This window comes from Microtus pennsylvanicus, chromosome 18 (genome assembly GCF_037038515.1).
Source record: "Microtus pennsylvanicus isolate mMicPen1 chromosome 18, mMicPen1.hap1, whole genome shotgun sequence".
Lineage (NCBI taxonomy): Eukaryota > Metazoa > Chordata > Mammalia > Rodentia > Cricetidae > Microtus > Microtus pennsylvanicus.
This window is the reverse complement of record NC_134596.1, coordinates 17,208,799-17,227,877: the sequence shown is the minus strand read 5'-3', so window position 1 is coordinate 17,227,877 and position 19,079 is coordinate 17,208,799. Positions and strand designations below refer to the sequence as shown.

Below are 19,079 nucleotides of genomic sequence, written 5' to 3'. Positions count from 1 at the left end.
AACTTTACCACTGCCATGTGGTGATACACAGATTAATGGAGATGGGTTAAATGAAGATGTAGGAGTTGGCCAATAAGAAGCTAGAGCAAATGGGCCAAGCAGTGATTTAAATAATATAGTTTCTGTGTGATTATTTTGGTTCTGGGCAGCCGGGATGAACAAGCGGCCTTTCTCAAACAGGCTGGGCATCCTCAGAGGATTGGCATGGTGGAGTCTGCAAGGGTGGCTCTCAGTCCCTCCCTTAAGGGCAGAAGATTCCCATCATCCCTTTCTTCTCCATCCTGAGTGCCGAGCCATGGTTCCCCAGGAAAAGCTGCAGACAGGCTAGGAACTAAGGTGAACCTCTATTTCCTCATGTAGAAGACTGGGACAGAGGATTGTGAGAGTCAAACGGGTCACATGAGTGGATGCACTTTCTCATGGATTCCACCCAAATGAATATGACCTCCCACCAGCACCTCATGTGGGACTCCCCAAGGCAGGGGCACTCAGGATTACATGGTACTGACTTCATGCTGCTCTTGGGGCTTAGCAGACCCTTGTGCTGGCCAGGAGGCCTAGGCAGCACACGGAGCAGCCTGCTATTTGCATCTTGGTGGGTGAGCATGTCATCCACTGCCAATCAGTGGCTTAGGCAGGGCTGGCTGAGAGTCACAGTAATGTGGTCACAGGCTCACAGCCAGTGGTGATGGCACCGAATGCAAACAGAGGCTCTGAAGTGGCATGGGGCAGAAGAGCTTTCTGGGAGCACCCTTCACATGACATGGTTGGCTACTTTTTAAGACCATGGCACTCCAGCCCTCATCACCCTGTCAAGAGCACAGCAAAGTGTCCAACAGCTCCATGGGAGCATCCTGACCACCGTGCTTGCGTGACCATGACGGCATGGGCTTTTCTTCTTCCTCCTCGGCTCACTGCTTGTGCTGGCTAGTCTTTGTCAACTTGACACAAACTAGAGTTATTGCAAAGGAGGGAGCCCTACTTGAAAAAAATGGCCCCATAAGATCTGGATGTAAGGCATTTTCTTTAGTGACTTATAGGGGTGGGCTCAGTCCATGGTGGGTGGTCCCATCCCTGGGCTGGTGGTCCTGGGTTCTATAAGAAAGCTGAGCGAGCCAGTAAGCAGCACCCCTCCATGGCTTCTGCATCGGCTCCTGCCTCTAGGTCCCCGCCCTGCATGAATTCTTGTCCTGGCTTTCTTGGATGATGAACTGTGCTATGCAAGCCTGAGCCAGATAAACCCTTTCCTCCCTGACTTGCTTTTTGGTCATACTGTTTCATTGAAGTACTAGAAACCCTAACAAAGACACTGCTCAGAGATACGTTCTGCACGTTGTGCGTTCTGTGCTACCATTTCCATCTCGCAGACAGGAGGAGCCCAGGCTACTCGCAGACTGGTGGAGAAGGTTCCCTTGGGGTGTTTTAGAGGCCCTGTAAGTCAGACCAGCTCCTTCTAAGGGTACTTAACAGCTACCAGGAGGTCAATTGTCATTTTGATCTTTTTGGTAGGAGAGGTCAGATTTCACCTGTGTTAGTTAGATCTCAGACTCAGGACAAATGGCTAACTGAGGTGCCTATTTAACATAGCAAAAGTGGACTCTGGTCACCACCCTTCCTCAGTCTCTGCCTATTACAGAATCACCCTAGCATCTTCCACCCTACCCTAAACTCTCCAGCCCAGGGACTGCACTGGGCCCTTTCCCCCAGCTCCTCTGATACCTATTTAACCCTGCCATTTTGGCTATTCTGATCTCTTGGTCTCCCGGCTTGCTCCTGACTTCTTGGCTCCTCTCTTAGCCCACCTGTCCTCCCTCCCCCTCTCTCCCTGTCCCTCACTCCTTTTAAAACACCACCCATTCTAATCCCTTTGCAGCAGTTCATTTCTCACGGGGAAAGTCTCACCGTTTCAGTGGTTGAAGGACATGTGTGATCTTGACTAGGAAACATTTCAACTTTAGATTCGCAGTCATACTAAAGAACTGACCCTTGTCCCAGTTTCAGTGTCCCACACCTCCAGGCTGAACACAGGCTCTGCATTTAATGGGGTGCAATGAATTATTGGAACTAGAAAGTTCTATTGTGTCCTCGGAGGTAGACAGAGCAGGTCAGAGCAATGGCAGTACCAATGGCAGGGAGGGGAATATGATTGTGTTCCTTGTACATGACTCTAGCGAAGGGTTGGCTGCTTGTTGGAGTCAGGATGATAGACAGAGATCCTTGCTCAGTTCTCTCAGGCTCTGAGCATTGAGGGCTCCAGTTACTCCCAACAGTGTTATACAGGTATAGAGTATTAGGTTCAAAGTGGCTCCCCAATGGCAGCGCAGTTGACAATGTCCTATACGACAGTCTGGGTTCAAACTCAGGTTGAACTCTGGCTGGGTAAACAGAAAGGTTACCCACTTAAACAGCATTCCTCGAAAACCTTGTGAAGCAGGTTTCTGTTTGTCAGGAAAAGCCAACCCCCTGCCACCACCACTCTGCAACTGCGTCTGACAACGGGACCTCTAGACCTAGCTCCCTGTTAACTCAAGCAAACCTGTAATAGATCAAAGTCACTACTCTATGTCCCTTTATGTTCTGATGTCCTCAAAACTGGGAAGGCTTTCCCCACCTTCTGCTGTTCTCTGTCCCTAAGAGACAAAGCCTGGCTGTTTTGACGCCTCAACAAACCTTTCTTTCTACCTAGGGAGTGGGCTTGTTTGGTAGTTTCACTGTGCCCTTGTTACATTTAGTACCGACACCTGGGAGGTACTGCCTGCCCCCCTTCCCTAGTCCTGGTTCCTCCTCACTGAAACAAACTGCTATTTGATTCTCCTGGGCTTGTATCGTTCGTCTGTGCTGGCTTCTGTCACTTACCATATTCGGTCTAAACGGTAGAGCCTACCACTTCAGCTGCTTCTCTTCTCCACCTGTTATCCCTCCCCGTTTCTTCCTGCCTACTCGGGTGGTTGTCCTCTCACAGCTGTCTGCTCTCTTTCTTGCTCATGGGAAGTTGCCATGCACTCCTGGGCACCCATCACATGGCAAGGGATGCCCCTCCCCTGAGATCCTGGGCATCTCACTGACAAATCTCCATCCTCTGGGGATACCCTCCGGGATTTCGACAGTGTTCTATGGCACTCACCCCTTACAGTGTCTCCCTCCCAATGCTTTTGTCCTTTGGGATCCTCCTTCTGGCGGGACTCCTACTTATGGTAAGTCTCATCTACCTCCTATTTGCTTTGGTCCGGCAGATTCTTTATTGCCACCTTTTCTTCAAGGGCTATTCCCTTCCTCTAGGTAACCATGGGCTCTTCTCATTCAGGCTTAGACTATTGGACTCCTCTCCCCTGCCTTCTTTAATCTTTTCCCCTCCTTGGACTGAGATATTGTTAAGTCTCATTGTCTTCATTTTACTGAAAATATGGCTTGACACAAGCTTGAGAGTCTCAGTGGCCAGGAAATGGCACATTCGATTTCCAAATTCTCGCAGATTGCGACAACTTCTGTCATGCACAAACAGATGATCCAGAAACTCTCATCTCTAAGCCTTCTTTGTTCTCCCCTCTCACTTTCTTTAACTGTCTTTGCCCTCTGCTCTCAGACCTCCGTCTGATCACTGGGTTCAGTCTTACAGAGATTCAAATGTCTATTGTGTACGAATAATATTGGAAAAGTTGTCACATGCTGTTTTAGTCTACTAAAAAGCTGGCCCTGGAGATGCCCACTTTAGATCCATGCATGTTGTTGCCAAAGTCTTTGTTCTGGGCCAAGATAGCCACCTGACTCTGTGACAGGGAGAAAGAAAACAAAACAGAAAAGCCCAGTGAAAAGACATTTTGTTTTTGAGAACAGCTAGGAGGTAAGCCATTTCCAATAGGAGTTACTGATGGCTAAATATAGTTACATCACACCTCTATGATATTTTGGATAAGGTTTATATATTCCTAAGGTTATAATGGTCTATTCAGGTTAACAAAAACTGACTTAAAAATAAGTGTCTAATCATTCTTGTCTTTCCTAATGTTGTTAATCTTTAGCTATTTGGAAAAACTGAGTCATAAAAAATGATATTTTGTAAAAAGTAGATTATAAAAGAATCAGGAAAATGATGTTCCCAGTATCTCCATGGAATGTATTTATGGTTTAAGGTTTACTTTGATATTAAGGTTTTTTTTCTATTCAAAATTCATAAATTCTAAGACACAAATGTAACAGGTATAAAATTAGGAAATCATTATAAACTGCTAAAGATAATTAAAACATACAAGTTAATGGTCAGTCACCTTATAAGTGATCAAATTCTTTAATGTACTCAGAACTATGTTTGTAGTTATGCTAAGTATTTATGTAATTTATTTAGAGGGACAAGCTTGGAGAGAAAGACCAAATCATTTCCCCCATTATACAGTCTTCTGTATATGCTGTTAAAGTTAAGCCTGAGGCAAGAAACTGAAAACAAGTTTAAAGTAAACTTAAAGCTTGCTTAATGTAAATGATATTCAAAATCAGGTATATTAAAATAAAGAACTTAAGAGGCAAGGTGACAGTCCTCAAACCCTCAGACAGATTCGAATATGGCATTTAAGGTGTTTAATGGGAAGGAGAGGCAGGGAAAGATGGAAAAGGCTTCTCAAGACAGAGATACCAGCTTCTGGCAGCAGCTGAGGCTATCTCCAGAGAAGACAGGGTACCAGTGGATTTTACCAGGAGCCTGCTCCAAATGTGGCAATACCTGCCACTGAGCAGAGAACTTCCCTTCACCTCAGCCACCCCCAGGAGCCTGCACAAGCTGTGAACTGGCTGGGCACTGGAGGGTCAACTGTGCCCCTTTGCCTTGCCAAGGTAGGTCAGGCCCCCAAGTTCCTCCTCTACAGAAAAATCTCTCAGATCTTCTGGGCCTGGCAGCCAAAGACACACACCCGTCAAGATTACCACACAGGAGTCCAGGTTAACTGTTTAGGTTACTGGGTAAGTCTTTGCCATTTTAATTGATTTGGAAGCTACAAGGTCCATAGTTCCTTTTCACTCTAGTAAAACCTAGCCTTACCCAAGTCTTTTGAATAAAAAAAAACCTCAAAACGGAGGCTCAGTTACCTGTCCCAGGTGCCTACCCATACTTGGTTTCAAGTGCAAAAGTCAGGCAGGCCTTGCATCTCCCTGGTGCTAACAGGCTTTCTGCTGAGGACAGGTGGACTCATAATCAGGTTTCAACAAAAAAAGAAAGTTCAGAACTACCATGCTGTTGTTACCGACTTTAAAGACTACTTTTTTTTAAAAGATTTATTTATTTATTATGTATACAGTGTTCTTTCTGTCTGTCTGTTTGCTAGCCAGAAGAGGGCACCAGATCTCATTATAGATGGCTGTGAGCCACCATGTGGTTGCTGGGAATTGAACTCAGGACCTCTGGAAGAGCAGTCAGTGCTCTTAACCTCTGAGCCATCTCTCCAGCCCCTAAAGACTACTTTTTACTATTCTTTACGCTCCAAGGGTAATTTTGAAAGGACTTGTCCTTCCTTCCTTCCTTCCTTCCTTCCTTCCTTCCTTCCTTCCTTCCTTCCTTCCTTCCTTCCTTCCTTCCTTCCTTTCTAACAATGGTAGAAAACGAAGCCAGAAGGACAGAATTCCAAGGACAAAGAGTAGATCCTGCACTTGTTTCATCTGTACCACAACTCTGCCCTTCCCTTTTCTCTCACCACAGTGTTTTTTTTTAATATCTCTGCTTCGTTTTGTACCGTGATTTCTTTTTAAAATATTTTTATTTAAAAGTGTTTTTTGTTCTCCATTTTACATACCAACCACAGTCCCCCTGTCCCTCTCTTTCTCCTACTCTCCCCTCCACCAACTCTCCCATCTACTCCTCAGGAAGGGTAAGACCTCCCGTGGGGAGTCAACAAAGTCTGACAGATCAAGACAAGACAAGACCAAGCCCCTCCCCCATTTATGGAAGTTGAGCACGGTATCCCTTCATAGGGAATGGGCTCTAAAAATCCAGTTCATGCACTAGGGATAAATCCTGGTGTTCAGTTGGGAGCATAGACCCCAGCCCCTTGCATCTATCCTAGCCTCCAGGCCTGAGAATTGTATTGGTCTGGACTCCAAATCCCAGCATGCCAGGTCCCGACCCCTGGGGGGGGGGTCAGGCCCACTCCCACAGGGTATTTAAGTGAACTCCCAAAAGAGGATCATGTGGTCTTTTTTCCTTCCTCCCAGTGGTTGCATTCGCAGCAGCCTCCCTGTTCCCCCTTTGGGGCCTCCCGAGAGTGCAAGAATCCCATTAAACCTGGATATTTCTTAATTTGGCTTGATTGGGATTTTGTGTCGGCAGAGAGCTCACATTAGGAAAAATTCCTAACACCTGGTGCCACTGCTGTGGCCCCATAAACTGCCCAAGTTACAGAACTGTCACCCACATTCAGAGAGCCTAGCTTTATCCTATGTAGGTTTCCTAGATATTAATCCAGTCAGTTAATCCAGAGTTATTGAGTTCCTACTAGCTTGGGTCAGTTGTCTCTGTGCCCCTCACCTTCTCTCTTTCCTCCCATACCACTCGTTATCCTCCCAACACCCATTAAACAAACTCTCCATGCCCAAGTTCTCTCTGCATAGCGTATCTGTCTATCCCTTACCTGCTGTGGTCCCACACCCACCATGGATGGGACCTACCAGGGTCACTCACATAAATCATAACATTGGTGCATGACTCAGCCAGGCTCTCTCCTTGTTCCCTTCAGCCCATGGGAAAATGGGCTGAGACACGTGGGGATCCTGGACCCTGAACACCTTCCAATTTGCTGTCTGCCACATCATTGTGCACAAATGGTACCAACTATAATCGGTAAGGTCCCCTCCTCCAGGTCAGCTTTAGCTGACATTTGTCTCTGGAAATTCCTCATGGCTGAGGACTCGTCTTGTTTCTTGTCTTGGACTGTTGTCCCTTGGGTTACTGAGCCCTGGTTCCCAATCCCTGTGCCGACAGGCCTGGGACTAGTTTGAACCAATTCACTCGAACCTTGCTCTGTCTCAAGAATGCTTGAAGACAAATTAGCCATTGGGTCTCATTTATTTTATTTATTTTTTCTCTCCCTCAGCTATGGGAAATAGTACCCCTTAGATAACAACCTAAATTGGCCACCTAACGCTACCTTAGATCCCAATATTCTGTGAGAGCTTTCTAATTTCTGTCAGCCAACAGACAGATGGAAGAGTTTCTATAATATATCCAGCCATGCTAAACCTTGCCCTCCCGGGCCTCCTCCCACTGCAGCTAAGCCTGTTTGCAGCAGAATCTCTCTTATCTGTTCATGGAGCCCTTTGGTTTTCCTTGGATGGAGCCCCTAAATCCTTCAGCTCCTTGGCCCACTGATATCCATATTTCTTGTAATAATGATTGTTCCCGGTTTCTTCAGGATCTTTCAGGAGAGAAATGGTAAAAATAACCCAAAGGTCAGTAAGCCAGATGCTTCTAACATTTTCTCCTGGTCTCCTACCCGAGTTTGCCTGTCTGCCTCCCCACCATTGACTGGTGTTCCAGCCTTCTTAAGACGATGCCCCCCCCCCACTCGCTGTATGTCCCCATTTAGCCAGAAGTAGCTAGAAGACTACAGTTGTCCCTTACTATCAACAAAAGACTGGAACATTAGGTCCAAAGTGGGCCCCTACAATGATAGCCCTGCTGACAGCGTCCTAAATGTCAGTCTGAACTCAGCTCAGGCTGGACTATGACTGGGTCAACAGAAAGGTTACCACCTAAACTTGGAATTTGTCAGAAATCTTGTGAAGCAGGTTTCTGATTGTTAGAAGGTGCCATTACTTCCCTCATCTACCCCTTCACCCCCATAGCTAACCATCTCTGGTAATGGGGCATCTAGTCCCCTACTAACTTAAACAAGCCTGCCCAGGTCAAAGTCTCGACGCTATCACCCAGGCCATCTCGGCCAATGGTCCCTCCCTCACACAACTTCTCTACTTCCCAGGCTGTTTCTGCTTGCACACCTCCCACCACAACATAGCTTCTTAAGACTGGCAAGGCTTTGTCCAACTTCTCTTCTCTCTGCACAGCCTGGCAGTTTTGGTTCCCCAGCAAACCTTTCCTTTTGCTGCCAGAGCTGTCTAGATGGGTGCTTTCACTTCACCCTCGTGTACACATAGGTGCCAACCCTTGGGACAGCATCGATAAGTATGTGGTTTCTTCTGTTGATCTGGGAGAGGCTTACTGTTCTCACAGCTCTTGGGTGGGAGTGGCCTGAGACTGCACAGGTAGGAAGGCATACCTTCTGAGAGCCTCAGTCCCAGCCTCCTCTCTGTACTGGCTGTGCAGGCGTTGCCTCCCACCAATTATGGGGGCCCAGACTACTAGTCTTCTAATTCCCATGTAGGTGGCTTGCTTACTAGTCACAGGAAAATAGTCCACAGCAATTGGTTTGAAAATGCAGCAGACTCCACCGGCAAACCAGCAATACTCTCTGCAAAGTGGGGTGGTAGAGAGGACACTGCAGTCCTAAAACAGGTCCAGTGTGAACAACAGAAAACCCATGGGGAGGGTCCATCCCAGGGCACCCACATTCATAGTTCCAGTAACTTGGAGAGGGAGTTCAGGGGCCCCTGGGGGAATTCTATTAATGTGGGATTCCCCTCTGTATACTGTGAATATGTTTTATGGCCATTGGTTAATAAAGAATCTACTTTGGCCTATGGCAGGGCAGAATATAGCAAGGCAGGAAATCCAAGTAGAGATAGAGGAGGAAAGAAGGCAGAGTCAGGCAGACGCCCATGTAGCTGCTGAAGGAGAAAGATGCCAGAACATTACCAGTAAGCCACAGCCTCACCGCAATACATAGATTAATAAAACTAGGTTAATTTAAGATGTAAGGGCCTGCTAAAAATATGCCTGAGCCATGGGCCAAACTGTTGTAATTAATATAGTTTCTGTGTGATTATTTGGGTCTCGGTGGCCAGGAAATGAAAGCACAGTCTCTGTTTACATTTCTTTCTCAAAAAAGCCAGAAAAGGAAAGCCATGGGCACATTTCTACCTGGATGGGGGCTGTTCAGAGAAGGTGGTGGAGTAAGCAGCTTGGAGGTGACTCTTGAATGACTTCCATGCTCCTTCAGGGCCACCTTGCTCCCAGCACACCCTGTGCACACATGCACACTTGCAATTGTGCATCTCTGGGTTTTGCTCTCATGCAGAGCAAACCTTCTGTGAGACCTGACTTGGTGCATGGAGTTAAATCCTTAGGCCTCTAAGCTGATGGTGCACTGGCCAGATCTGCTGTGGCCGAGTTGGGGTGGCTGATTCTGTCACAAACACACATAGCCACTCAACCTGTACAATGTCCAACATCTGCAGAGGTCAGTATATTCTATAGATCCTCACTCTTGATTATTATGTGGCGAGGGGATTTTTTTTTTGATACAGTCTATTTGGTGTTCTGTAAGCTTCTTGTATCTTCATATGCAAATCTTTCGTTAGTTTGGGAAAGTTTTCTTCTATGATTTTGTTGAATATATTTTCTGTGCTTTTGAGTTAGACTTCTCCTTCTGTTCTCCCTTTTATTCTTAGGTTTGGTCTTTTCATGATGTCCCATATTTCCTGAATATTTTGTTAAGCTTTTGTTAGATTTAATGTTTTCTCTGATTGATGAGTCTATATCCTCTATTGTATCTTCAGTGCTTGAGATTCTCTCTTCCATCTCTAATATTTTGTTGTTTATGCTTGCATTTGTGGTTCCTGGTCATTTTCTCACAATTTCCATTTCCAGAATTCCCTCAGTTTGTGTTTTTTTGTCTCCATTTCAGTTTTCTTTAATAGTTTCTTTCATCTGTTTGATTGCTTTTTCTTGGTGTTCCTTAAGGGATTTATTAATTTCTTTCATTTTTTTTTTTTTTTGGTTTTTCGAGACAGGGTTTCTCTGTAGCTTTGGAGCCTGTCCTGGAACTCCCTTGGTAGACCAGGCTGGCCTCGAACTCAAAGATCCGCCTGTCTCTGCCTCCCAAGTGCTGGGATTACAGGCGTGCGCCACCACCGCCCGGCTTTCTTTCATTTTTTGTTTGTCTTTTCCTCCATTTATTTGAGGGAATTTTTCATTTCCTCTTTAAGGGCCTCAAACATTCTCCTAAAGTTATTTTTTTAGGCCGGAGAATAATGGGATGTTAGACACAGGTTCAAAGCAAAGAAACATCTGCATTGTATTCCTCAATGTAGATGGGCTTGTATAACCCAGAACTCACTCTGCATCATGCCCAAGACTCCCTGTGGCCAGGCTGGGTCTGCATAGTCTGACTAATGAGGCCAGGTCAAATTGGTGAGAAGAGTCTTGGGACCTGGGGTGAACTGAGTGACATGTTTTAGGCAGTTGAGCTTAGTTGTCTAAGAGTGTCCTCATCTACACCTCAGAATGCATGAGCATCTTTGAGGAAGAGGCCGAGACAGCCTTCGTGATCCTCATCTTGGAGATACGGACCAAAGATGAGGGAAAGTGAGACACACACGTGGAGTCGGGGCCCTGAACCTATCACTTGCTGTTTCCACTCAGTGAGCATAGCTTCTAAGGGTAGCAGAGTTCTTTTTCCATGGCTTTGATGTTCAATTTCTTCTGTTTGAGATTCATCTTGGGGTTGTATTGATTTTGTTTGGGGGTGGGGTGGTGGACTGATGGCCTTAATTCTATTTCTTTGGTCAGAATTTGCTAAGGAAGGTCTTTTGGTCTCCAAATTTACGGTTGTCCACAGGCAGGTGACACTGGGTTGGTTATTCAGCACTGGAAGCCTTTGGAGGGTCTGTGCTCTGATGTAGGCTGGGGACAACATTGAGAGCATGGACATTTCTGCAGGTACCAGAATCTGGAGGTACAGCGTTCCAGTAGACAGGCCATTGCCAGATGCAGAGCCAAACTGCCTGCCTGGGACGTATTGCCATGTTTTAAAGTAAGACCCAAATCCAAAATTTCAGGAACCATTCTAAAACAGTTTTAGACATTAGCAACAGACTCTGAAATGTTTACTGCACTGACTGTGCAGGTCAAGTGATTGCAGCTGCTTCTGGGATCCTTGGGTGGAGACTCCGAAAGTGTCTAGAGGGTTTCAGTTGCTGAGACCATGAAGACGCAAATATACTCTGCATTTATGAGATACCAAGTGTCTCTGCAACAACGCTCTTGGGACAATCTACAAACTAGTCCTTACACAGGCCTCAGTCCTTAGTCCTCGGTAAATATGAATCATTCAAAGCTACTATGGCTCAAACAGCAAGGAATAAAATAAAAAATGATACCGGAGAGCCTTGGTACAGTATACAGGTGTGTATACAGGTGTGCAAGGATGTAGGTGCCAGAGGACAACCTTAGATATGGGTTCTTCATCTGTCATCCATATTTCTCATTGGTCAGGTTTCTCACTGACATGGAATGCATTGATTTGGTGAGGTGGGTTGATTGGCAACAGGCCTCAAGGATCCTTGGATTGCCACTTCCCCAGCTCTGGGGTTACAAGAGAAACTGTACACACACGGTTTTGACAAAGAAACATTATTTTAAGAAACATTCAATTGCCATTTTAACTTTCCCCAGCTCTTTGACATCTCGAAGGACTCCTGCTTTCTCTACCCTGTAGCCTCTAGGCTGCTGTTTACCAAATAAATGGTACTTCTTAGGCCTTGAAATGGGTTTGCTCAACCCAGCTCCTAGGTTGCGAGGCTTTCCTGATGGGTAGCTATGTGGATAGGCTCAAGGTAGTTTGCTGGGGTACCACCAGCATGCTGTAAGGGGAAGCTGGGCTGCTGAGGAACACCAACTATACACTTTGGGCTGCATTTGATTTGCTTCCAAATTGCACCTATTGTAGTGGGATGCTCCCAGCAAGCTGAAACACTGCTGACTGGCTGGAAAGAGCAGGGAAGAAGCAAGCAGGGTCAACAGCGAGTACAGTTCTGAGGGGTGGGGTAAGAAAGTGAACTTGCCTCATTATGAGCTCGTGCTAGCTCACACTGCCGTGGCGGGATGGGAACCCAGCACGCTATTCTCACCTTAGACCAGCCCCCGGTTTTCCACTCATAGCAGCTGGAGTAGTCCTCACACGCCTCCTCTGCTTTCGGCCTTGTGGACGCGTCACATTTCCCTTGAGAGTTGGTGCAGGTCACAGTTCGCTTCTGGGTCCCTTTGCCACAGTTGGCAGAGCACTGCAAGACACAGCAGGGGTGCTTGGTACATTCTAGTTCAGCTCAAGTCCATTAACATCACTGTGAATTCCCCACTGTGTACCAGGCCCACGTGGAGAAGCAGACAAGATGATGTGACACAAGCCATTCTTAAATGCTCGTGGTCTTCAGTCTTGTTATTCCCTCAGGGGACCCTAGCCAGGTGGCCAGTAATGGATAGACGGGACTCAGAAGAACTCATGGTACCTAGGTGGTCAAATGAGGGGAACGGAATTTAATGGCCAGCTGCCAGGTCTAAAAGATCAACTCAGGGCAGGAGTTGAAAGGGCAAACCTCACATGAGCTGGCAGAAGAAGCAGGGGCCAGCTGGAGCCAAGTGGGGTTCTGACAGCAAATCTGAGCCACCTGGCCTCTAGATACACAAGGCAAAGACCTTGATCAAAAAGGGGGCAAGAGCTAGAAGCCATGGGTGTTTCTCCTAAGACAAGCTTGGGATTTCAGTGTGGATATTAAGAATGGAGAGCTCAACACTCCGCACAATAGCAGAGTTTACTTATTAGTAGACAGGACATGGAACAGTTTGCAGAGGGGATCTGGGCAGAGCCCAAGGGATCACAAATGATGATCAAGCTCTCAAGAACTCAAGACTGCAGGGTCCTCATGCAACCAGGAATGACAAAAAACAGCCTTTAATCCCAGCACTCGGGAGGCAGAGGCAGGCGGATCTCTGTGAGTTCGAGGCCAGCCTGGTCTACAAGAGCTAGTTCCAGGACAGGAACCAAAAGCTACGGAGAAACCCTGTCTCGAAAAATCAAAACAACAACAACAACAACAACAACAAAAACAGACAGTGGTGGCACAGGCCTGTAATCCCAGCACTTGGGAGGCAGAGGTAGGAGGATCTCTGTATTTGAGACCAGCTTGGTCTACACAATGAGTTCAAGGACAGTCAGGGCCACACAGACAAACCCTGTCTTGAAAAACAAAAAGGCAAAACAAACACAAAACAAAAAAAAGGAGAGACAAGAGTCCAAGGAGGAGTTGACAGGACATGGGGACACTAGGTGCTCTAGGATATGTCTGGATCTTGCCCCGTGGGAAGGCACGCTGGTGAGGGCACTCACATGGCTCTCAGTGTGGAAGGAAGCTCAGGCAGAGAGGACATGTCATCTCTGGGAGAGTGTAACAGATGAGACCGACAAGCTGGTGGGGGAGCAGAGGGGATGTGGTCTCCTGCCCTTAGCCAGACGGCAGAAGGAACACAGACCGCGGCTCAGAGAGCCGCCATCCTCTTTTAATTTGTTATGTGCGACTCCAAGAGGAGCACCATCTTCCCACACAGAAGCGGAGGAGGCTAAGGCTGCATTCTGCAGAGGAGATTTCAGGCTAGCCCAGTTTATCACGTGTAGCAGGCCATTGCAGTGCCTGAGGGATAATGACCTAACCTTTTGAAAAGTTTCGTCATGTCCAGAAAAAAAAAACACACAGACACATAAAGGACAAACATTGTTCTTGGCATTTGTGTAACTGATGTTCATCCTAAAATAGTACCTACCTACCTTCTTCTTGTGAGCTTTTTCTTTATTTAAAATTTTATGTGTATGTGTATATGACTGAATACATGTATGTGCCCCGCATATATGAAGGTGTCTTCAGAGTCCAGAAGAGGGTATGATATCTTCTGGAACTAGAGTCAAAGCCAGTTGTGAGCCACCATGTGGGTGCTGGAAAGTGGACCTGGACCCTCTCCAAGAGTTGCCAGTGTTGTTAGCCACTGAGCCATCTCTCCAGTCCTGTATGGACTCTTCCTCCTGTGGTACTTTGAGATTAAACTGGCTTGTTTCAAAAGGCAAACACATTCCTTAGCACAGTGGTCACCTGGATTTGCCGGGAAGCACATGTGTATATGTGTGTGGTGGCGTAGGAGATCCTATATTTGTGTTGACTTCATTGGTTGAATAAAGGAGCTGCCTTGGCCTTTTGATAAGGCAGCCCTTAGGTGGGCAGAGTAGACAGAACAGAATGCTGGGAAGAAGGCAATGTGGCAGACGCCATGATTCTCCGGCCTGAGATGGATGTAGGTTAGAATCTTCCTGGTAAGCCATGACCCCGTGGTGATACACAGATTACTAGATATGGGTTAAAGCAAGATGTGAGAGTTAGCCAAGAAGACGCTAGATATAATGGGCCAGGCAGTGTTTAAATGAATAAAGTTTCTGTGTAATTATTTTGGGGGTTAAGCTAGCCAGGTGGCGGGACACAGCCCGCCACTCTCCTTACTACAATGTGGATCTGGAAAAGAGCTAGTTGAAAGTGACCTCAGATGTAAGGGACCACTCCATAGCAGACTTCAGGGCATTGGTCCTCTTGGCCTAGCAGGGCCATTGCATTGAGTCCAGGTCACTGTAGTGATGGTTTCTGAAAGGGCCTGAGTTTACACAGGATACACCAAAACCAAGTTCTCAGCACAGAAGATTTATTTGCACCAGAGAAACAAAAATGGAATGGGAGACAAAGGAGAGGGGAGAAAAAGGGAAGGGAAAACTGCCTCTGGACAAAGTGTGGGCAGATATGGCCCATAGGCAAACGACAGTTTATAAAGGGAGAAGGGGAGACCCCATGTTAGGATGAGTTGGTTTGTTTGGATTGGGCATGTTAATTAGGGTAGCCAAAAGGAGGGTGTCTGATGGTTGGACTTCAGTACTTTGGTACCTGGACCTCGGTAGTCAGCCTCAGAAGGAGGAAGTGGTCAAATAAGGGAATAGACCTTTGTGGCTAGGCTTAGGGATGTAATCTACGGTTCGGTGAGGGACAGGGAAGGGGGACGACAAGGCCTGCCAGTGCCATGCTTGGGCCTGCTAGAGCCCTTCTGTATCTGTTCTGAGAGCTTGTCCTGTTTCTCCACATGGCCATGTCTCCATTGAGCTTGTGGTCTGTGTCCTGGCACCTGCGCCCAGAGCTCCTCACCAACCTCTGCCCATGGCCAGTTCCTGTGTTGTCCTACGCTAGTCTGCCACTCTCTGCTGTCCAGCCGTTTCCTTGGCTAAGGCTGGACTCCACCCTCTGGTCAGTAGCCCATTCCCTTGAGACTCTGGGCCCTGAGGAAGAGCGGGTGCAGACGGCTGTTGCAAAGGACCCAGAGGGGGTGATACTCAACCTCTCTTTACTTCTCCCAGGATGGGGGTCAAGCAGCTGAGGAAAAGAGGGCTCCCACAAACCTTTTATTTCTTTCTGATATTTGATCCTCCTTCCAATAAAGTCATGAAGAAGCTGGGGGAGGAGGTGGGTGGCGAGGGTGGTCAACACTGTTGGGTGAATACATTTCTAAGTCTCTTCTCCCATAAGAAAATGACAGTCAGTTCTTAGCAGAAGGGGTGTAGGCATGTTGGCTTATAGCAGAGGGACAGAATACCAGCTTCAGGCACAATTCAAGCGGGCAGGGGTGTATGTGATTAGATTCCGTGTTCTAGGCCGGCAGCATCGGGTGTGCCCATGTGGACACTGACTCAGGGTTAGGATAAGGTAAATGCAGAAGGACAACCATGGAGCGATGTCTTTAAATCCTGTTTTTCTGGGTCACACTTCCCATGAGGTGGTCTTCTAGGCTGTAATACGACTTGGTTCTTTAGGTGAGAATGGATTTAATTTTTTCCATAGAGTTTGGGGATTTTATCTGATTGAAGTACAAATCCTGTTTGAGATTAAAGTGGTCAAAAATCTGGGGATGCCCTGGCCTGGGGGAGGGGAGGAACATTCACATGCCTGTATCTCAAGGTCTGAGGAAGAATCCCCATGAATAAGAAACTAGAAACCTAAGTGCATATAAAGAAAAAAAACAACAACCAATTTTAAATGTTCCCCTTTCCATCAAATATCATAAAGGGCAGGATAAGGTCTCCAGTCCTTAAATAGGTGCATTTTAAGATTTGTCTGAAATCCAACTTCAGTTTAGAGCAGCCAATGGAAGGCTTTCTGTTCATTAAAAATGTCCCGAATACTTTTTTATTCAAAATAATTATGTTTGGCAATCAAAGAGAACTTTAAAAATATTTTCCACACTGAAGAGTGTCTTGGATCCAGCCTCCTGAAGTTTCCCAGACTACTCTAGGTTTGGGGAACCAGGAGAAGTCCATCCCTTTATGTAGCTATTTTCTGTTTGTTTTATATCCAAACAACCAACATAATTGCAATGCCAAGGCAAAGCCTTGAAGGATGACTTCAGCAAAGAAAAAATGGTGTTTCCAGGATTGGCCTTCTGACTTAAAACTTAGGCCTTGACTTTGACTGCTTTCCAACAGGTTTTTCAGTGTGAGATTTGTAACTCTGACTTGCATACCAAAGGCTGTCCCTCCCAGCACCTAACTCCTGCAAAGTGCAAGAGCTGCCCTGGCATTTCAGGGAAAGCTTTGAAACCAGCTACTCAACTTGACCATGCTACAATTCAACCATGTCCAAAGGAGAATGAAAAGGTCAATGGGTATTCAGTCTATCTATCTATCTATCTATCTATCTATCTATCTATCTATCTATCTATCTATCTATCATCTGTCTATCTATCTATCTATCTATCTATCTATCTATCATCTGTCTATCTATCATCTATCTATCTATCATCTGTCTATCTATCTATCCATTCATCTATCTATCTATCTATCTATCTATCCATCCATCTATCTATCATCTGTCTGTCTATCTATCTACCAATCTATCTATCCATCTTTCTACCTATCATCTATCTCTCATCTGTCTGTCTATGTATCATCTATCATCTGTCTATCTCTTATCTATCTATCTATCTATCTATCTATCATCTATCTATCTATCTATCTGTCTATCTATCTATCTTCTATCTATCTATCTATCTATCTATCTATCTATCTATCTCCTATCTATCTATCTATCTATCTATCTATCTATCTATCTATCTATCATCTATATATCTATCAATCATATGTCTATCTATCATCTATCTATCTATCTATCTATCTATCTATCTATCTATCTATCATCTATATATCTATCAATCATATGTCTATCTATCTATCTATCTATCTACCTATCATCTATCTATCTATCTATCTATCTATCTATCTATCTATCTATCTATCTATCATCTATCTACCTTTCTATCTTATCATCTGTCACCTGTCCATCTATCATCTCTGAGTAGGACTTTGTACAAGAAATGGAATCAAATCGTACTTTCCCAGTGCTGCACACCTATTCATCCTCAAAACTCCATTACATATGTTTGTCCGTTTTTAGCTATGCTGCGGTTTCAGATGGGGCTTAAGGAAGTAACTGGAGTGCACCTGTGAGCTGACCACGGGCAGGAAGGACTTGGTGCGTGGGGATACCCTGGTGCAGACAGCCCACAGTGGGCCCTGTGTTAAGGCCTGCAGGCCCTTGCATGGCTTCAGCCTCAGTGGCAAGCCCAAGCACTCACCTCTGACCACTCTGATGCCTCCCAGATGGACAGGCAGTCCTGGCCTTCACAGCTCTGTACTGGGGTCGGCCGGGGTTCTGAGCAGTAGAGGGGCCGAGTAGTGACATGTGTCCCGTTCTGTAGCTGGTATACGCAAGTCACCTCCCGATGTTGGACACCCTTCTCACAGGTTGCTGAGCAGGGGCTCCATTGACCGGCCACCCACCTGCCCAGAGGGAGAAAGGACGGGAAGAAAATAACCTGGTGGTGAGTGAGTGGTGAGAGAGAAAGATCTAGAGAGCTTTGTCATCAACTCTGGAAATAATTCCAGCTTCAGAACACAGGGTGACCTGACCAGTTGTCTAGTTCAGTGGCCTCTTTGGCATAGGAAGCTTTCTGCTACAACACTCCCACAGAAGGTGACGTAATATTCCAGCTCCTCCTTCCCTCCCTGTAGTGGGATCACACAACCTATCTGTTGTTATAGCACATGCTTAGTTCAGTGGAGCGTGAGGAGACATGAAATTGGTCATGTCCCAACACCAGGAGGATACTTATGTGCGTACATGTGTATGTGCAAGTGTATATATATGTGTGTGTGTTTGGAGGCCAGGAAAAGGTATTATCGTATTCCATCTCTTCTCCCTTATGCTTCAGGGTCAGGGCCTCTTCCTGAATAAGGGGGTGGGGTGGGGGTGATGCTAATGTTTCAGCTAGGTTGGAAGGCAGAAAGCCCAGCAGTCTTCCTATCTGCATCTCCCCCTATAGCTGGGATTACAGGTGTTTGCAGAGACAATCAGCTTATTATGTGGGTGCTAAGATGCAAATTCTCATCTTCATAATGTGAACCAAGCATTCTGAACCACTAAGCCATCCCTCCAAACCCGCATTCAAGGGACGCTTTCAATGTGGTTATGAGGTTGGCTGATTCTGTTTCCTGCTTTCACATGAGAATCTAGCACTGTTTGAAGGCAAGGTGATGTTTGTTAACACAGCGTCAGCTGACTGATACAGTCTGCACAAAGGCGTTTCCAATGTCTGAAGGAGTACACCGAGACCAGGTCCTCCCTGCTCTCCATGGCCTGAGAAGCCTCCAGACTTGTGACGATGGCATCGTGTGGAACACTGGAAAATGGGGGTGAGGATGGCACTTGAAAATGTTTTTCTAAAACTGTCTACTCCCCCACTGTTTCAGTCACTTGTGAATGGACCCCTCTGTTGGCTTCAGAGTATTGGAGAACAACTGAGCAGTTTGGACACCACAGTTCACTAGGACACAAATGAGGAGAAAGCTCTTTTGGGGATACCAGGGAACCGCCCCTGCTTGGTCCTTGGGTGATGAGCAATCTTAAGTCTCTCTTTCATCCTTCCTTACATATTCCTAGTGCCCAGGATCTTAATACTCGTCAAAGCATCTCCGACTCTAGACGAGCATGGATAGCCATTCCATTATTTATTAAGATAGCTTTCAATGTCGTTTAATGAGTTTGGGGGCTGGAGAGGTGGTTCAGTTCTA

General features: G+C 46.2%; 1 protein-coding gene across 1 annotated transcript in view; it reads right to left on the bottom strand.

The window, feature by feature from the left end:
• The window catches only part of Adamts17 (ADAM metallopeptidase with thrombospondin type 1 motif 17), a 315,038-nt gene that overhangs the window by 13,610 nt on the left and 282,349 nt on the right, over positions 1-19,079 (bottom strand). The window contains exons 20-21 of the mRNA XM_075952745.1: positions 17,585-17,789; positions 12,007-12,159 (exon numbers count right to left, since the gene is read on the bottom strand). Coding sequence (XP_075808860.1) covers positions 12,007-12,159; positions 17,585-17,789 — 358 coding nt within the window. The remainder of the gene's footprint in view (positions 1-12,006; positions 12,160-17,584; positions 17,790-19,079) is intronic.